Here is a 16,899-nt window from a genome sequence, read left to right as displayed (position 1 = left end):
TTTCTTATGATAAAAAAAAGTCAAGTTGATTTGGAAACAACACAAATGCATCTTCTTTGATAGAACTTTCTGATTTGGAAAGATAAACCAAATTCAAATTTCTTTACCTTGTAAAGATGGCCAAGTAGCTATGATTTCCAAAATGACGTAGAAATTGAATGTCCAATGGATCATGTCCTGCATGTTTCAACCCATAAGTTTTATGAGCTACAGATGCTGGATGTTGGGTTGGTTAGCAAACATCTCCATATGAATTTGATCTCGAACACAATTTACATAATAATGATCAGTACATATACCAAGCCATCTTCATCAAAATATTTCTCAGAACACCAGAAACTTTGTTCTTTCAAATACTCACATACACCTTTGATTGGTTGAATTGAAGAGCTCAAACAATTTTTGGGATTTACTAAGATTGACAAGAAAGGGATGTCCCAAATGATATGTTGAGGATCATCTTTGAAGTGGACCAAAAAGCCCTTAATTGTGTCCTCAATGGATCACAGCACACTCATAGAGCCAACAAGGAGCGTGGATTCAAGGATTTGCAATTTTATGCCGTGCAGCATGGTCACACATTGTGCGAGTCGGGCACTTTGATAATGGTCTTGCGACAGTCCTCGGGGTCGGGTTCCACCTAGCTGTCAAGATGAGAAAAATTGACCGGGTGACAAGACGAAGTGATTTGAATTTTTTGACCCGGTTGCGGATCCACCATGACCAACTCATCCTTACCAGCTACACTTCATCATTCTTCAGTCGATCAATCAAAGCAATCTTTAATCCCAGGGACCGCTTCTACCAGCCATGCTACTTTGGTGATAGGCACGAATGACTCTAGCATTGTCAGTAAAAGAAGTGCTGAAAGATTGGGCTATTTCAATCAAGTTCAACACTTGAGGCATTTCGTTTCCAAACCACGTCGAAGAGCTCCTTTGATCAACCTTGGCTATGCTATCCGTACTATCTTCGTGGATTTAATCATCCGAAAGTTCTTGGATACTCATCAACGACCCGATGCCTCTCCACCCGATTCATCAATCGTGATTGTCAATTTGGGATGCGGCTATGATCCTGGATTTTTCAAGTTGGCTTCTTCCGATGACAACTCGATGCGCTTTCATTCAAATCTGCTATATGTTGATACAGATTATCCGGCTCTAGTCAAGAAGAAACATGCAATGATTAGTCAATCCCCCGAGTTGAGCGCCGTCTTGCCAGGATTCTCCAAAATCGGTCCTGGTAATTTCGTGACCGCGTCAAATGAAAAGATGTCATACGCGTTGCTTGGGTGTGACCTCTGCGATACAAAGTCATTCATTGATTCTCTTACAAAATTATTGGGTAAATCAAACAAGCCGATCCTGTTCATCTCTGAGGTCTCCACGGTTTATATGCCAGCCGACAAATCTGACCAGCTTCTCGCCGGTCTAAGTTCTACATACCCAAGAGCGGTGTATGCTTGTTTGGAACAGGTCTTGTACCCTTCTCCAACTGGGTTTTCAGATACTATGTTTGCACACTTCCACAAGCTACAGACTCCTTTGAATGGGACCATGAAGTATCCGACCATCGAGGATCAGTCGAAGAAGTTGAGAAGTCTTTGGAAAACCGTAGAGATTTCTACGCTTCTGGGCTTGTGGAACAGGATGGACGATTTCCCACAATCCGCACACGAAAAAACTCGATTACTTCGAGTTGAAGAATTTGATGAATGGTGCGTCATGTTGACGTAACAATCAATTCCGGTTCATCCTCATACTGCCAAATTGACTCAAGTTTGCTTTTCCAACAATATAGGGAAGAGCTGGATTTTTTCCTCTCGCATTACCTGATTGCAATCGCGTCTTCTGACGCGGATCTTATGGCGGCCACTTACGAGAATCTTTCCAAGGTCAATTTGCCGCCTATGCACGGCCGAGCGTCGATAAGCTCATCTCAAGTAGGAAATGTGAATGGGAAGATAAAGGCGGCATCCGCGTATACACGACTGATGCAGTGCATCATACAACGGAGGGGACACACTACTAGTGCACTTTTGAATGGCAGTCAATTTGTTTTCGGAGGTTATGGGCTACCTTCTGCCACAGGGCCCAAAGTGAACCTCACGCACTCTCGTTTATCTCACCCGATGATGATGATTCCAAAGTCAAATAATCCCCTAGAGTTCACATTGGAAAATGTACCCATTACGACATCCACACCCTGCGCCAGGATGTATCACATATCTCTACGTTTCGAGCGGAACAAAATCGAGTCTTCATTGATCTTCGGCGGACGCACTTCTCCACGAGCGCCACTCAACGACCTTCATGTCTTTGAAGTCGAGTCAAGGAATTGGAGCTCAATCCAACCGGAGGCTTCGGAACCTTGGCCAGAACCTCGGTATCGACATGCCGCAGTCCTTATAAACCCTGAAGGCAAACACCAGCTTTGTTTGGTACATGGTGGTATAGGCCGAGGCGGTGTAATCCTGTCGGATACTTGGATATTGGATTGTAACCTGCTCAAATGGACACGTGCCTCATCTTTGGACAGGTTGATTGGCCCACGTCATTCCCACCAAATCTGGTACGATGTCTCTGTGTCAGCACTAATAGTCTTAGGTGGACTAGCAAGCACTGTCTCTAAGCCAGATTTACCTCGGATAGCACAAAATGTCAAAATCGGATTCACAATCGGGCAAGACGGACAGCTGGAACAACTTGACACCTCTCAGCCGCTCCGGCTCTCGCACGACAACGCCTTCGTGAATCGATATGCACATCAAGTTACGCCTTGGAACTCGGTAAGGTCAGTCCTTCTGATTAGTGGTGGCCTCGTCGCAAGTGGTATCATACCACCCGAATTCCAATGCATCTTGGTCGACACGCGTAGTGGAATGTTCACCGCATTAAACACCTCCAAATGCAAGCCTCGATGCCTCGTCGATCATACGATCTCTCTCGTGAATGCTTCTTCAAGTAATTCGAGTTCTGTCGAAGATAACAGTGTTGCGATAATCCTTGGAGGTGGTACGACCTGCTTCTCCTTCGGAAGCCGTTTTGACTCCCATGCTCTTCTGCTTTCCGACGTCCCTTTTCCGACAAAACAATTGGACCAGCAAGAAGATGATAACACGAGACAGTCTTTCAAGTCCCGCACTCCAACCTTTTCGTCGGATCCAGAAGATACATGGAACCATCCACGCGAAATTTCCAGAAAAAATAATCCGACTCAAGTTGACTGGGACCGAGCTCTGGTACGCTCTGAGCCTATTGTTTTTGAAAAACTCGACCTTGGTGACTGTGTGAAACATTGGACGCCAGAATACTTGCAGCAAAAGTCCGGAGAGCTCAAATGCTCAGTCCATGTGTCAACTTCCTCTAATCTCACTTGGCACGCCAAAAATTTCAAGTATACAATGATGAGCTTCAAAGAATTGATCGATAGAACCTTTGGAGATTCTGCTGTACCATCTGAGACCCTCTATCTTCGATCACTTTCTGCTTCACCCAAACAGCCCTCTGATCTCAGTCGAGATTTTCCGGATCTGGCTAAAGATTTCAAGCTTCCCGAACCATTATGCGGAAGTGTGATGGGCCATTTCTTTTCAAGCGTACTCAGAATCTCAGGAGCTGATATGGGGTGAGTGATTTATGAGACAAAATATGATGACTAGTCGTTCAGGGTCCAACAACTGACTGGTTTGACCATTATCGATTTGAACAACATTGCAGCTTATGGGCACACTACGATACGTGTGATAATGTACTAGCTCAGGTAAGAGGTAGAAAACTAGTTCGAATGTGGCATCCTACGTAAGTCAACAAATTAACCTTTCAAAACAAAGTGGCCTTGAGATCCTTCTAACTCATCGGTCGCTTATCATAGTGAAGCACCCAATTTATACCTCGAAGGAAGTTCATCTCACATACCTAATTTTGAACAGCCAGACCTCGAGAAGTTCCCATTATATCGCAAATCTCACCCAATGATCACCATACTTGAAGTGAGTCAAAACACCATTTGCCACAATTGATTACTTTTGTCAACTGACCTGAGTGTTGTATTCTTGTATCCATAAAGCCAGGAGATGTCTTATTCATCCCCGCCACCTGGTTACACTCAGTACAATCATTAGAACCCAGCATATCGATCAATATCTTTTTCAGAACTCAACCTAATGCTTTATATTCTACGCATGATGTTTGGGGAAACGTAGATCCATTACCTGTCCAATCAGTTCAAAAAGAAACTATGGATTCGATCAAAAAACTGGATTTACTTCCAAGTACTCAACGTCAATTTTATATCAAAAAATTAGGAATGGATTTAATTCGGTTTGCTGATCAAGAATGAAAAAAAATGAAAATTCTTGTTAGATGTTCGATCTATTCATATGATGCATGTTCTTTCATTCACTGTGTCTAAAAAGATGGAAATTATGAATTTATGAACCGTTGAGTACATGCATCTGGCAGCTTTGTGGCTCTATCATTGCGTGCATGAGAGATGCGAGAGACTTGTCTACTTTTCTCTTCTTGGAGCACTACATTGCTTGCACTGTCACAAGAGCCACTAAGGTCTTAAAGGATAAATTTACATAGCATGTTCACTCGGGTCAAGACCTCTGGACTTGTGAACGTGGCACCCAAAAGTGACAATTTGGTATCATCATAAATTGTGGGGTCCCATAAATTATAGGTCACTGATATTTCGTCCAGTCAAGAGGCCCAAGATTACTGAAAACAAAAATACAAGAATACTGAAAATAAGAATCATAAGGGGTATCAAGATATGCACACGTACTAGTTTCAGATGAAAGCGTCTTCTAAATTCGTCCTACAGAATAGAAAGTCAAAGTACATCACTGAAATACTCTTGTTCCAGAAGACTTTCTAAACAGTTTATTCTCTTAGTGGGATCTTTTTGTAATAATGAACGAACCAGCGTACATAACTGAGGAGAAGCTGTTGACGGGAACTCCACCTCCTTAAGGCAAATTTCGTATTCTAACCCTTGAGGGCCGGCTGTAAAGACGAAAAGAATCAATCAGTTATCAAAAGGGTCGGATAGATAGGAGGGAGAGAAAAACTTACATGGCTTGAATGGTAATTCGTTCATAGTCATTTCGTAAATCATCACCCCAAGAGCCCACCAATCAATTGCTTTTGTGTACATCAGTCCACGAATTACTTCAGGTGCCTTCGCATGGGGACTACCACAATCGCCAGTGGTATATTCAGTTGAGGTTTTGATAGCCAGACCAAAATCAGCCAATTTAACGCGATTATCCAAAGTCAACAAGATATTTTCTAGCTTGACGTCTCGGTGGATGATATGATTTTGATGCAAGTATTCAAGCGCTTTTGCTACATCCATGATATAGACCTTAGCTTCTGACTCAGAGATGTGGGTTTTATTCTTGAGGTCGCCGCCAGCGGCATATTCACAAACAAGGTGACAGTTGTAATCCACGCAGTAAAATCCAGAAAATCCCATAATTGAAGGGTGGTTGAGACCTTGGAGTATGTTTATTTCATTGGTGATCATATCATCTTGCCAGTACCATCCATTATCGACACGTGGGATGACCTTGATTGCATGTAAACTTCCATCTACTTTTGATTTGGCCCTGAGAACCGAAGAAGACCCACCAGACCCAAGTTCCTCCATAGTTTCATAGTCTTCCTTTCGTAAAGTCTCGTGGTCCAAGATGCTTTCTTCGGGGGCTGGAGAGTTGTTAAAAGAGAGCTTTTGAGATATATGAATCATACAGTATTCTGCGCTCATGGTGTTTGAGAAAGGTTTCGTGGAAGTGATGAAATAAAATAGTTTTGGTAGGCAGGAAGTGTTAAGTAAGTTGTTGAGCTAAATATGGACGTGATCAGTGAGGTTGAGAAACATCTTGGACAGGTCGACGATAAGCGTTTATATACACAGGAAGATGCTGATCCTAATGCTGAGGTTGGTGCCGAGGTTGATCAGTCTGAAGCATGAAAAGGACGGCAAACTGGAAGGAGGCATTTCCTTGATGTCAAAAATGTCCACACAGCATAAATCATGGTAGTGCTTTTATCTAACATTATTGACGTTCAAGGGGCCCAGAGCTTTGGCGCCCTTGTCTCAATGTACATATACACACTTTGGAAATGCTGGGATAAATCCCCCATTATGTTCGCAATTTTTATGATTATCAAACATACATGAAAAGCACTGATTTATGGCCCTATCACCCCACTGATAAGAACTCGTCAATACATCCGGCTTGTAGAAAAGCGTCCGAACACAGCTGAATTAATTTTTTGTAGGTCGTGATCATTATTCTTTAACAAACAAATATCCGCGTCAGACATTCATATTCATTTATCAACTTTTCGAGGTCGAAAGTTCTATTTTGTCAATTCCGTATACTTTGTCGGGTGCCCTCTCAGCTCGGCTTTTGCTTTTCCCAGATGTTGACTGCTATCTAAATGAATCCTTTGGGTCAGCTCTCGGCGGGAGTGCAGTATCTAATCCCCGTTTTGTATGATCCTTTTTAGATTGCAATCTCGCATTACTTTGGAATCTTCAAGTCTAATAATATCAGAGCCATTGTTCCTCCTATGAAGATATTGGAGATAACTAGGGGTCAATGCAAAAGCAGACGCATGTCTTTCAATGGCACGCTGTTTCACTTCTCAACAATTGCTAATGCTCTGGAAGGGTAAAGATGATTGATCTTGTCTTTGATTGACGACATGAAGTCATGTTTACAGAACGGTCAGTTGTGATCAAGACAAAAATCCGACATAATGATGAACTCCATCAAAGTCAACACAAGGCGTTGCGAGTGGCTTTACCGCCATTCTCCACTGTACATAGTAAGAAAAGATCATCGACTTTTGATGTTGTATTGTACATCCAGCTAGAAACGAGGTGAGTGTTTCAATGTTTGAGGGGCCCTTGTTCAAGAGGCAACTTGTAGGTTGAATCAAACGTATCATTGATAGTGTGAATGTGCATCAATCTAAGCAAAAGATTGGGATTCCATCAATCGGCCCAATTTGCGTTTGATATTGAAGCTCTTTTCAAGCGCATTCCCGGTTAGTCAATTGAAAAACGACTCGGTCTTGTAGAACCAGCCTCTCGCCCCTCTCTCGCTGCTTGCCTAACAGGGCTAAAAGATTGGTAGATCTGCTTCAGAAAACTCGAAGTATGATCGAAAATGATCCTTGTGATTTTACGTTGATCTAGCAACTATCGACTCTTGCGTGCGTCCACTTTATGTGGGGATTCGGCCGGGACAAGAGAACTTGAGTTTGTAGGAAGATGCTACTCGAATACCCAAGAGATACAAATGTCGTTTTCCTGTAACGGTCGAAAATCGAGAATCGAATGGTTTGGTGATTTGAAAGTTGAAGAAACCTAACCGTTCAACAGTTATTTCCCAGTTCATGCAGACTCCCGTAGCCCGTCGGCTGGATACAAATCTTCACCTTTCGAAGAAATTGCTACGACCTCAGAGCTGAATAATCCGAAACTGCTGCGTCTGGATTCGATGGGAGAGAAAGCTCAAAAAAACGACCGTCAGCCCCACTCGAAGCCTCGCTCGGAGGGAGGGACTGAGGGACTTAAGTTTGCGTGTGGGTTCGGTTTGAGAGTCTTTTAAGTTTTAACGGATGAACCTCCTAGCTCGAGCATTTCTGATGTTCAATTGATCGCATTCACAGAAACTCTCTATTGATGTAAGGTAAAAGGAGTAGACATTTTCCAACAGACGAGTTGCTCAGCTTTGGGTTGCTAAATCAAACCGGAGGTAAGCACGGTCAAACCGACTCGTATTCGAGACAAATATAAGTATTATATGGACCACTTTTTATCTTGTAAGAATATCATTATTCCGACATTCCCCCTTTAGATCCGCAGTGTCTATGACGTGATTGTTTACGTCCGCCACGAGACTGTTCGGTCGGCGTTCTGATGCGTTGTTGATTCTGGGTTTTTTCTTCCGTGCATATATAAGGCATTCTTGAACACCGTGCATAGCTTTCCTCGAGCATCTGCGAAATTCGATTGATCTCAGGTCCGAAGTTACGGAGAAGACGAGTTTGTAAAATTTGCAATTGCTCGGGTGAACATAATCACACCATTTCATCATCGACAGACATTGATTGAAGAATCATAAGTATCTCGATTCCAATTCACAACGCTTGCCAACCTTCAAAGATGAGACTGTCATGTTTTACCTTGTGTCTAGCCTTGACTATCCTTACTCCACATGTGATCACACAATTCGCGGGAACAGTTCATAACGGTGTCGGGATTGGTATGTACACCATTTCAAACTTACCTTTCTACACGATCACCTAAATTTCTTTACTAACGCGTCTCTTCTCAGGAGGTTGGTTGTTGGTCAGTTCGCGTTTGTTTTATATACGAACCCTAATGAAACGGGAAGAAGGCCTATCGCGAGGTTTGCTTTGATGAGGTGTCATCTGATATATTATTCAAATTTCATCAGGCAGAGTCATGGATGTATCCAAATAGATGGCAACAAATGGGTGGAGAAAGATGTGATCAAGACGCATCAAGTTGTGCTGCCACTGAATGGAGTTTGGTTAGGAAGTTGGGTCAGACTCAAGCCAATGAAGTTTTTTTGAACCACTGGAAAACTTGGTCAGTCGGCTTTCTGCCTCATATTCTTTGGTGATTGCAAAAGTACTGATTTTTTGACTTTTTATGTTTGTTACTGGATCCGCGAATCAAATGTTCAGGTTTACCCAAGAACATGTTGATCGCATCAAAGCCCATAATTTGGATCACGTCAAAATTCCTTTGGGATTTGTGAGTTAAATTCATTTGGAGCAGATATGTTGCCACTTCGATCGTCGTTTGACTCATTCACCACTCAAATATTCTGCTCATGATACCCGATTCCAGTGGATTATCGAAGAACTCGTTCAACAGCCTGCTGAGAGGTATCCACAGGGTGGTTGGATGGAGCTCAAACGCGGTCTTCGCCAGCTCAAAGGAGCTGGTGTCAATGTTCTGTTCAGTATGCACGCTCTTCCGGGTGTATCTACAGCCAATCAAAACTTTGCCGGGAATAATACAGATCAAGTTCACTTTTATGAGGACGCCAATTATCGTAGGGCTCTTACATGGGCTGCTGTCTTGACTGCCATGTCTCATCTTGATCCCGACTTTCAAGGCGTCCTTGGTATTCTGTGTATTAACGAACCAGTACGGGATGTAAGTTTTTCTGAGTGTAGTCTTCCTTTCAATACGTCCGAATTAAACTTATGCATCTTTATATCATCTTCAGACCACTAAGACTCCTGGCTTAGAACAATACTACGCCGACTTTGTAACAATAGTAAGAGTAGTAGAGTACGCACTTGCGGTTTCTTGTGATGTGGACCTTCAACCCTCAATCCAACGAATGGCCACGTCAAATAATGTGATACCAGCTTTACTAGCAGCAATCCCATTACTACCGAAGTATGCGGCCAAAGCCGATCCACCAGTTGATGTCAAGCCCCTCGCAAATTCTCTGAGCGTTCACTGCCATGGTTCAAGCGATAGTCCACCTCACTCAAATAAAACATCGAATCTTACGCACCAATCTAGTGATACTCAGTCTAAAGCATCTATCCCTATCAATCAAAGTGATAAAAACACTTCGAGCATTGATCGATTCTGCATTACCACAATGGCAATGCCTAAAACAACGCAATGGCAAAATGACGCTGCAAGCATGGCTCCCCATGCCCTTGGACCTCGAGCGTACGATGATCACGTGAGTCTTACCTATCTTATTAGAGTTAACAACTCTCGTCTGGCCGACTATGCTACTCACACTCATCTAAATACCTTCTTTTGGCTTGATCGTACTATCTAGCTATACTTCGCTTATGGTAAGTTATGTTTAATTTTGAATCGTTGTAGAAAAAATATCATATCATATGCATCAGTCTCACCAAGACACGATGTGATATTTCTGTTTCCCAGGTGGAGTTGCAAAGAATGCGACATATGACTCCTACCTTGATACCATTTGTTCATTTGATCGCATCGAGACTGCCAAAGCGAATGGAGAAGCTGAATATGGGATGGGAGAGTTGTATGTAATCATTCGAATCATATCGAAATCAATACATAAAGATGAACTTATGAATTGATTTGATGATTTCAGCTCTTTAGCTACTAATTTCGATGTCACGCTTCCTGAATTGAAGGGTTGGGGAGATGCTCAAAAATTTTACAACTTCAAGGTGCGTTTCTTTCGGAATAGAATTCAGTCACCTATATTCACTAGTTTCATTTTTCGTCGTCCATACTCGATTTGCATATTTCGAAATCCTCTTCACAGACTTTGTACAGGACGTAAGTCTTATATAGTTCCTTGTGATTGAAAATAATGGGTAGGACTTCTTAATGAGTACGACTCTAATCATGATCTGAAATCAGGTTCTGGACGTTTCGAATTGAGGACCCAACAACACCAGATAGAGTCAGCCTTGCCAATCAATGGTAAGTTCAAGTTACCTCTCACTCAGATTGTTGTACCTTCCGTACAGAAGAATGATAATCTTATCCAAGATTCCCATTTATATTTCGATTTTGATTGTTTTATTCACCAGGTCCTATTTCAGAGCTATTGATCTTGGTTTACTTCCTGATCAACCTTCTCAGCTGTTCAATACCTCAATCTGTCAAGGTCGAGAGAAGAAAGTAAACTCGGTTTGATATATGGTGTTTGTTCTGCATATGTAAACTACCTATCATTATTTGACTGCGCTCAATTTCTTTTCTGGATCGGATTCCATTATTCATTCAGTTCTAGGTCATGGATCATGATGTGCCAAGTGTAGACTTATAATTTGTATGATGTTTAACCTTTTGGCTTTACGTGTTCTAAGTCAAGCTTTATGGAAGTCTGTTTAAAACTTTTGCCTGTGTGTTGCTATTTAAATCATTTTCTTCTCATCCTGCGATGCTCTGTATGTGCACACTGAAAATCAACTTTTTAAATAAGAACAAAGATATCTTTTTAGAGGTTCAGCACTTTTACTTTATGACGAGGTCAGAGGATGTTTCACAGATTTTTTTTACCATAAATTTGTGGAATTCTATGGATATGCAAGATTGTACAATTCATTGACAAGTTTCCAATTTTTTACAATCCAAACACATTTTCATTGATCTAGATGACCTCATGAGCTCTAATTTGTCTATGCAAGTCCCTTCTCAAAGCACAGACAAATCAAACAAACTTGGCAATACACATACGAAGCCTTGAATTTCTCAGCATGGCAAAGTGTTGTAACACAGAGCAATCGAAGTTTTCCTTTATGGTGAATGGGAGAAGTCAAGCATTAAGCTCACCCTCAATTGCATTACACAAATTCATCAAGCGTAAAGTTGAGTTTTCCTTGAAGTTTAGGCCCTTGAGAAGATCTCCACCTGTTCTTTTCGAAGTCTAGAGATTCTTTCCCTGATGATTCATCTCCTATTTTCACGTACCCCAGGTAAACAGATGTGATTTCAATCAAAAACATTGGCGAGGCATTCAGCTTTGAAAGAACAGTGACCGATCCTTAGACGCATGGCATCTACCGACAGACTATCCGACAATATTTTCGAGCATCATCCCTTGATCTGATCCTTTTGTGTACTTGACTTAGAGCCCTCTCGCGGCGGTATGCAACGAATGATAGGTTACAATGATTTTGTGAAGGCTTCCTCGTAGCTTAAATACCAGCATTTGTGTGGCTCTTAATGAAGGTCTCCTCATCCTTCAATCCTCATTCCAATCCCAACCCAATCCTCTTGTACATACATTACCTGCTCTCATTCCTGTTTGTTTTTTTCGATCTCTAAGCATTCGTGGTATTGCATACCAACATTTTAATCCATTTCAAATCCTCTCAAGCCGGCATCTATAGGTTTACTTTTTCAAACTTTCCAAAACTTGCATAATCCATCCCATCTTTACATAATCATTCCAAAATGAAATTTGCTACCTCAGTCAGCTTTGTGTTATTGGCCATCTTCGCCACTGCTTACTCCCAAAATGTTCAAGCAGGTCATCATCATATAACTCTTGTGTAAGTGAATTTAATAGAATTTATTGAACATATTATATGAAGATGAAGAAATTAAGCTTACGAAAAGTTTATGATTTATAGAAAAAGATCTTTTCTCGATCAAGATCATTCAAGATCTTCAAATCGTCTAAACCATCGAAGTATCCATCTCCAAAGGTTCGAATCGTTTCAAACCACTTAACAAAAACCCTTCTTCTATATTTTTTTATATATTAACCAAATTCTACATTCTTTCTTTTTTCACATCTTTAGTTCATCAAGCATACATCCTAGAACATTTGGTACTATGGGTGGTGGAGAGTCAAGTGGTTTCGGAGGTGGTGGATTCGATCTCAAATCAATGGTACATACTTGAATTTTTTTTCTCTATTCCTTCAAGATTCAAGTCTTGATGATTTACTGATCCATTCATGTTTTTTATTTAAAACCCTAAAAAGTTCGAGGGCATCATCAAAATGATCACTGGTGGTGCTGGTCTCGGTGCTCCTCCGGCTGCTGGTGCTCCTCCTGCGGCCGGTGCTAGTGCTCCTCCTGCTACTGGCAGTAGTGATACTCCTCCTGCTAGTGGCAGTGATACTCCTCCTGCTACTGGCAGTAGTGATACTCCTCCTGCTACTGGCAGTGATACTCCTCCGGCTAGTAATAGTACGACTCCTCCTGCTACTAATAGTACTACTCCTCCTGCTACTGGTGGGGCTGCTACGGGTGGTGATGCTGCACCTACTGGCAGTGGTAGTGATGCTCCTCCTGCTGGTGGTGATGACACGGACTCATCAGATTCGTTTTGAAGAATTGATGATCAGATTTTCTCAAGGCTATCAATCATTTGTTGTAACCCTAATAGGTTGATGTTTGTACAAATCATACATCCATTCAAAATTTGTTATTTTGTACCTATCAACACCAAAATTAGTTTTTGTATTTTGTTCTTTTTTTACAAAATTTAAACTCAACTTGATTCCTGTCACTCAGTCGACTCTCAGCTTGCTGGTGATTTTTTTGTAATTTTTCTTAAAACATCATTTACAAAATTCTTAAATGTTTTTCGTCCTTTAAACTTTTAAGGCTTGTTACCAAGTTTGAAGGATTTGGTAATGCGTGAAGATGAGCATGAGCCATTGTTCTGAGAGTTTTGGATTGAGGATCATTCATAGATCTCTATGTACCTTCATCATCAGGGGACTTACAAGACGGATTCTCAAATCTTGGATTGAGTGGATTTACAATCTCCAGACTCTCTTCTTCATGCTACATACTTATGTACACATTTTTACTTTCTCTTTTTGTAATTCAATTCAAAAATCAGTTTTTTTGTTATGAAATCCTACTCCTCTTTCCATGGATCACACAGTATTCATAAATCCAATCCTACAAACCCAATCCACAATACCTAACCAAAACCCTTCTCCCAAAGATCTACCTTATCAAACCGATATCTAACCCTCAAAAGCATATGAAAACCCATCCATCCAAGATGTTTTGGGTATAAAATCAAATCTAACTTGTAAAGATCTCTAGTAGTACTTAAATTCTAGTAAAATGTCTTTTTGGAAACGTAAAAAAAAAAAAAAGTATGCAGATTTTTTTCTTTATTCAAAAATGAAAAGTGATTCGATTTACACAAAAAAAAACCAAACAAAACCAAGAACAAAATAACCTACCTTTTCAAAACACGAGTAATTTTTTTTTCGTCATTCTAAAACACACAAGAGACCTTTAAATGATGATGATGAATAATTTTTCACATTTTTTTTTCGTGTTTGTTTGTTTGTGACTACTACCACCAAACTTTTGATCTATCTTTCAATGAACCGATTCCCATTCTATTTAGTCTTTCTTTAACGTTTCCTAATTTTCCAATCTGTCCAGTTGCCACAATTGTAGGTTCACCTGAAAATCCATCCTGTTCAGGTCTAATGATTTTAGAAATCACTCGATGAATATCTTCAATGGTTAAAGCTTCAATCGATTTCCAAATCCTACATAACAAACAAACACACAGAAAAGACAAAAAAAAGATCAATTTGATTTCCAATCTTGTCGAAAAAAAAAATGATAGTCAAGTGATGAAGTTTGGAAGATCACTCAACTCATTCCAAGGTCTTTTTCTACCTGAGCTTTGAATCTGTCGACCTAAATCTTCAACTTGTAAGACTCTAGATTCCAAACCATACATCATAGTAGACCTCAACTGATTCTTAGCTCTATTCAATTCGTTTTGATTGATCCCATTCCTTTGATTTCGTTGAGATCCAATCATCGGTTTCGAAATCAAATTCAATTGTTCACCAATAATCTCAGGTACATAGTCAACAAACTCTGGTACCACACTCATTCCGATTCCAAACAAACCTGAATCAGAATACGAATGATGAAAGGCTTGACAGAAATCGACTTCTGGATGAGGATTTAAAACTCTGGTATAGAGTCTTGAATACATTCCTTTACCTGGTCCACCTGCTGAAAATGATGAACCTCCTCCTAACATGATATGTGCACATGCAATCGCATATAGATCTTCATCATGAATGTGGGGTGCTTCAAATCCGATATAAAGATGAGCTAGTTTGGATTCTTCGTCTGGGATTCTCATCTCTCCGCCTTGGTAGTATGGTTTTGCATTGATCAATTCTTCGAATGTTTCGAGTGGTTTACCTGTTAGAGGATTGATAGGTGATAGATTGATGGGATTTGAAGTTTGATTATGATTTTTTGTTGATGAGGATGAGGATGTAGAAGGATCGAATTGGATTCCATTAAACTTTCCAAAATGTTCATTTGCATAAATCAAAAACTCATGATGATTAACTCCAACAGCTGCAAGAACGATTCGATTAGGTTTGTAAAACCAAGATCTATATTCCCAAAGCAAATCAGTTGAAATCTTTGAAATCCGATCTTTTGGACAAATCAATGGTAACCCCAACGTATTCTTTGGAAAAGCAATCTCATGTAAAACTTCAGGTATCATATATTCCGGGTTTTTATTAATTTCATTCACTTCCCATTCGGTTGATAATTTTTCAATTTCTAATTCTTCTTTAGTTAATAATGGATTTAATGAAGTATCTGATAAGATAGATAAAACTGAATTGATTGAATTTGGATATGAAGTAGCTTGATAGACTATGGTATCACGACCTGAAGAAGCAAAGAATGAACCACCTAATGATTCGATTTCTTGACCGATTTGATCTTTTGTTCTGGTTTGAGTTGATTTGAAGGCCATTCGATCGGTTAGATGAGTTACTCCTCTTAGCTTATGACTTTCGTATCTTGAACCTGCATCTATGTAAACTCCTATACCGATGAAATGACCTGGTGTTGATTCAGTGGCTACCTTGATTCCATTTGGTAAGATTGAAGTTTGAGTGATAGGTTGAGATGATGATGAGGTGCTATAGTTCTTTTGGATTGTTCTTGTTCTTGTTCTTGTTCTGTTTGATAAGATTGATAAGATGTTTTGATAATTGTTGACTTTCATCATTCGACTTTCTCCTTTCCTTGGATTACCTAAGCGCTCATACTTTTTCAAATTTTTACTTGAATTCTAATCCAAAACTACATTTTAATCAACATCATCTTTCAAACTACATTTCTCATTCACACTCTGCTTCACTGATCAAGAGTCACTTCATTGTGATTACCAACAAAATGTCGTGTTCCAACTCAGATGTAAGTTTTTTCATTTCTTTCAACCACAACCTCTGAGTCTCACTCACTAACTTTTCTATTCTCATCACAAACAAACCCAACACAGTTCTTAACAAAACTAACCGAACTCTTCAAAAAAGATCCATCTCATACAGTCTTCTTAACCCAAAAACGATGTAAGTTGAATTTCCCCCACCCAAAGAAAAAAAACCCTTAATCATTCTTAAAACTGATCTTTGAATTTTGATCATGGTTCATAAAAAGTTACTTATTCAATCGATTCATCTAATCAAGAAACTCAACTTTATCCTTGTTTAATTAGAGCAACAGATGGACACCAAATCAAATTCTCAACCCAAGTTAATCTTTCCCATCCTCTTACACTACCCAACAAACCCATTAAAATCCAAAAAACTAATACCCATTTAAAAACCTTACCCCCCAAAAAAAACCTCTAGGTAAACTCAAATGAATTACCAAAATTTTATGAACAATATTCCAAACTGATACGAAGTTCACTAAACCAAAACTTAATACCCAAAAAATCAAAAAAATCAATCAATACTACAATCAATAAAATTAAAAAGAAATCAAATTTATTAAAACCTTTTATAGGTTTACCATTTGTTTTTGGACCTAAACGGCATTCTGGAATTCAGAAACGTAGGAAATTGATTAGGATTAGAGAAAGAAATGTTTATTTGATTAGGAAAAGATTGGTTTCTAAATTGGTTTCTAAGAATACTATGATCAATAATTGAGCTTTTCAAGAGTTTCTGGGGTTTTCTTTGAAATTCGTAGTTGGTATTAAGAAATTTATGGTATGTGATGAGTTATAGAAATCGGGTTTTGATTTGATTGTTGTAGAAAAAAAAAATATGTGCTCGTATAAATAAAAACAAACTTAACTTACACACTATTACTATTTACTTTAAGATTCTTGATTCAAGACTCGAGACACTCAAGATGAAAGCAGATCTAAGTAAATGTACAATTAAATATTGTTTCACATTCATCTTTATTAAGTACTTATTGTGCAAATACAACTAGGTCTTTGGCAATGGTAAATAGCGCCCATCCGGGACCGGCCCATAGATCAGCCTCAGGGATGTACCATCATCAAAGCTACTTAACTAACTCAAGATTCTATCAGTATCACACAGCAGGA

At 39.8% G+C, this 16,899-nt stretch overlaps 6 protein-coding genes across 6 annotated transcripts; 4 read left to right on the top strand and 2 right to left on the bottom strand.

Annotated features, from left to right (window-relative positions):
• Nucleotides 1-821: 821 nt before the first annotated feature.
• Nucleotides 822-1,427, top strand: MELLADRAFT_28915 (uncharacterized protein; the record flags this gene model as incomplete). Its single annotated transcript, XM_007405178.1, has 1 exon — nt 822-1,427. A coding segment is annotated over one exon (606 nt), but the record flags the coding sequence as incomplete, so codon positions are not given.
• Nucleotides 1,428-2,884: 1,457 nt separating this feature from the next.
• MELLADRAFT_46862 (uncharacterized protein) lies at nt 2,885-4,456 on the top strand (the record flags this gene model as incomplete). Its single annotated transcript, XM_007405179.1, has 4 exons — nt 2,885-3,630; nt 3,723-3,803; nt 3,877-3,994; nt 4,072-4,456. The coding sequence occupies 4 exons, from the start codon at nt 2,885-2,887 to the stop codon at nt 4,342-4,344; spliced, it is 1,218 nt and encodes a 405-aa protein (XP_007405241.1).
• Nucleotides 4,457-4,978: 522 nt separating this feature from the next.
• On the bottom strand, nt 4,979-5,778 carry MELLADRAFT_102486 (uncharacterized protein; the record flags this gene model as incomplete). Its single annotated transcript, XM_007405056.1, has 2 exons — nt 4,979-5,015; nt 5,390-5,778. The coding sequence occupies 2 exons, from the start codon at nt 5,776-5,778 to the stop codon at nt 4,979-4,981; spliced, it is 426 nt and encodes a 141-aa protein (XP_007405118.1).
• Nucleotides 5,779-8,193: 2,415 nt separating this feature from the next.
• Nucleotides 8,194-10,716, top strand: MELLADRAFT_102485 (family 5 glycoside hydrolase; the record flags this gene model as incomplete). The annotated part of the gene is made up of 12 exons (XM_007405180.1): nt 8,194-8,293; nt 8,366-8,379; nt 8,489-8,643; nt 8,742-8,811; nt 8,908-9,219; nt 9,293-9,766; nt 9,869-9,884; nt 9,979-10,090; nt 10,163-10,241; nt 10,340-10,353; nt 10,438-10,500; nt 10,611-10,716. The coding sequence occupies 12 exons, from the start codon at nt 8,194-8,196 to the stop codon at nt 10,714-10,716; spliced, it is 1,515 nt and encodes a 504-aa protein (XP_007405242.1).
• A 1,263-nt stretch (nt 10,717-11,979) lies between these two features.
• MELLADRAFT_123872 (uncharacterized protein) lies at nt 11,980-12,865 on the top strand (the record flags this gene model as incomplete). Its single annotated transcript, XM_007405181.1, has 4 exons — nt 11,980-12,077; nt 12,159-12,233; nt 12,330-12,420; nt 12,515-12,865. The coding sequence occupies 4 exons, from the start codon at nt 11,980-11,982 to the stop codon at nt 12,863-12,865; spliced, it is 615 nt and encodes a 204-aa protein (XP_007405243.1).
• A 777-nt stretch (nt 12,866-13,642) lies between these two features.
• MELLADRAFT_46859 (mitochondrial processing peptidase) lies at nt 13,643-15,561 on the bottom strand (the record flags this gene model as incomplete). Its single annotated transcript, XM_007405055.1, has 2 exons — nt 13,643-14,056; nt 14,168-15,561. 2 exons carry the CDS (start codon nt 15,559-15,561, stop codon nt 13,855-13,857), a joined length of 1,596 nt encoding a protein of 531 aa, XP_007405117.1.
• Between the last annotated feature and the right edge of the window lie 1,338 nt (nt 15,562-16,899).

The sequence above is a fragment of the Melampsora larici-populina genome (genome assembly GCF_000204055.1).
Source record: "Melampsora larici-populina 98AG31 unplaced genomic scaffold MELLAscaffold_3, whole genome shotgun sequence".
NCBI lineage: Eukaryota > Fungi > Basidiomycota > Pucciniomycetes > Pucciniales > Melampsoraceae > Melampsora > Melampsora laricis-populina.
This window is presented reverse-complemented; position numbering and strand designations above follow the sequence as displayed.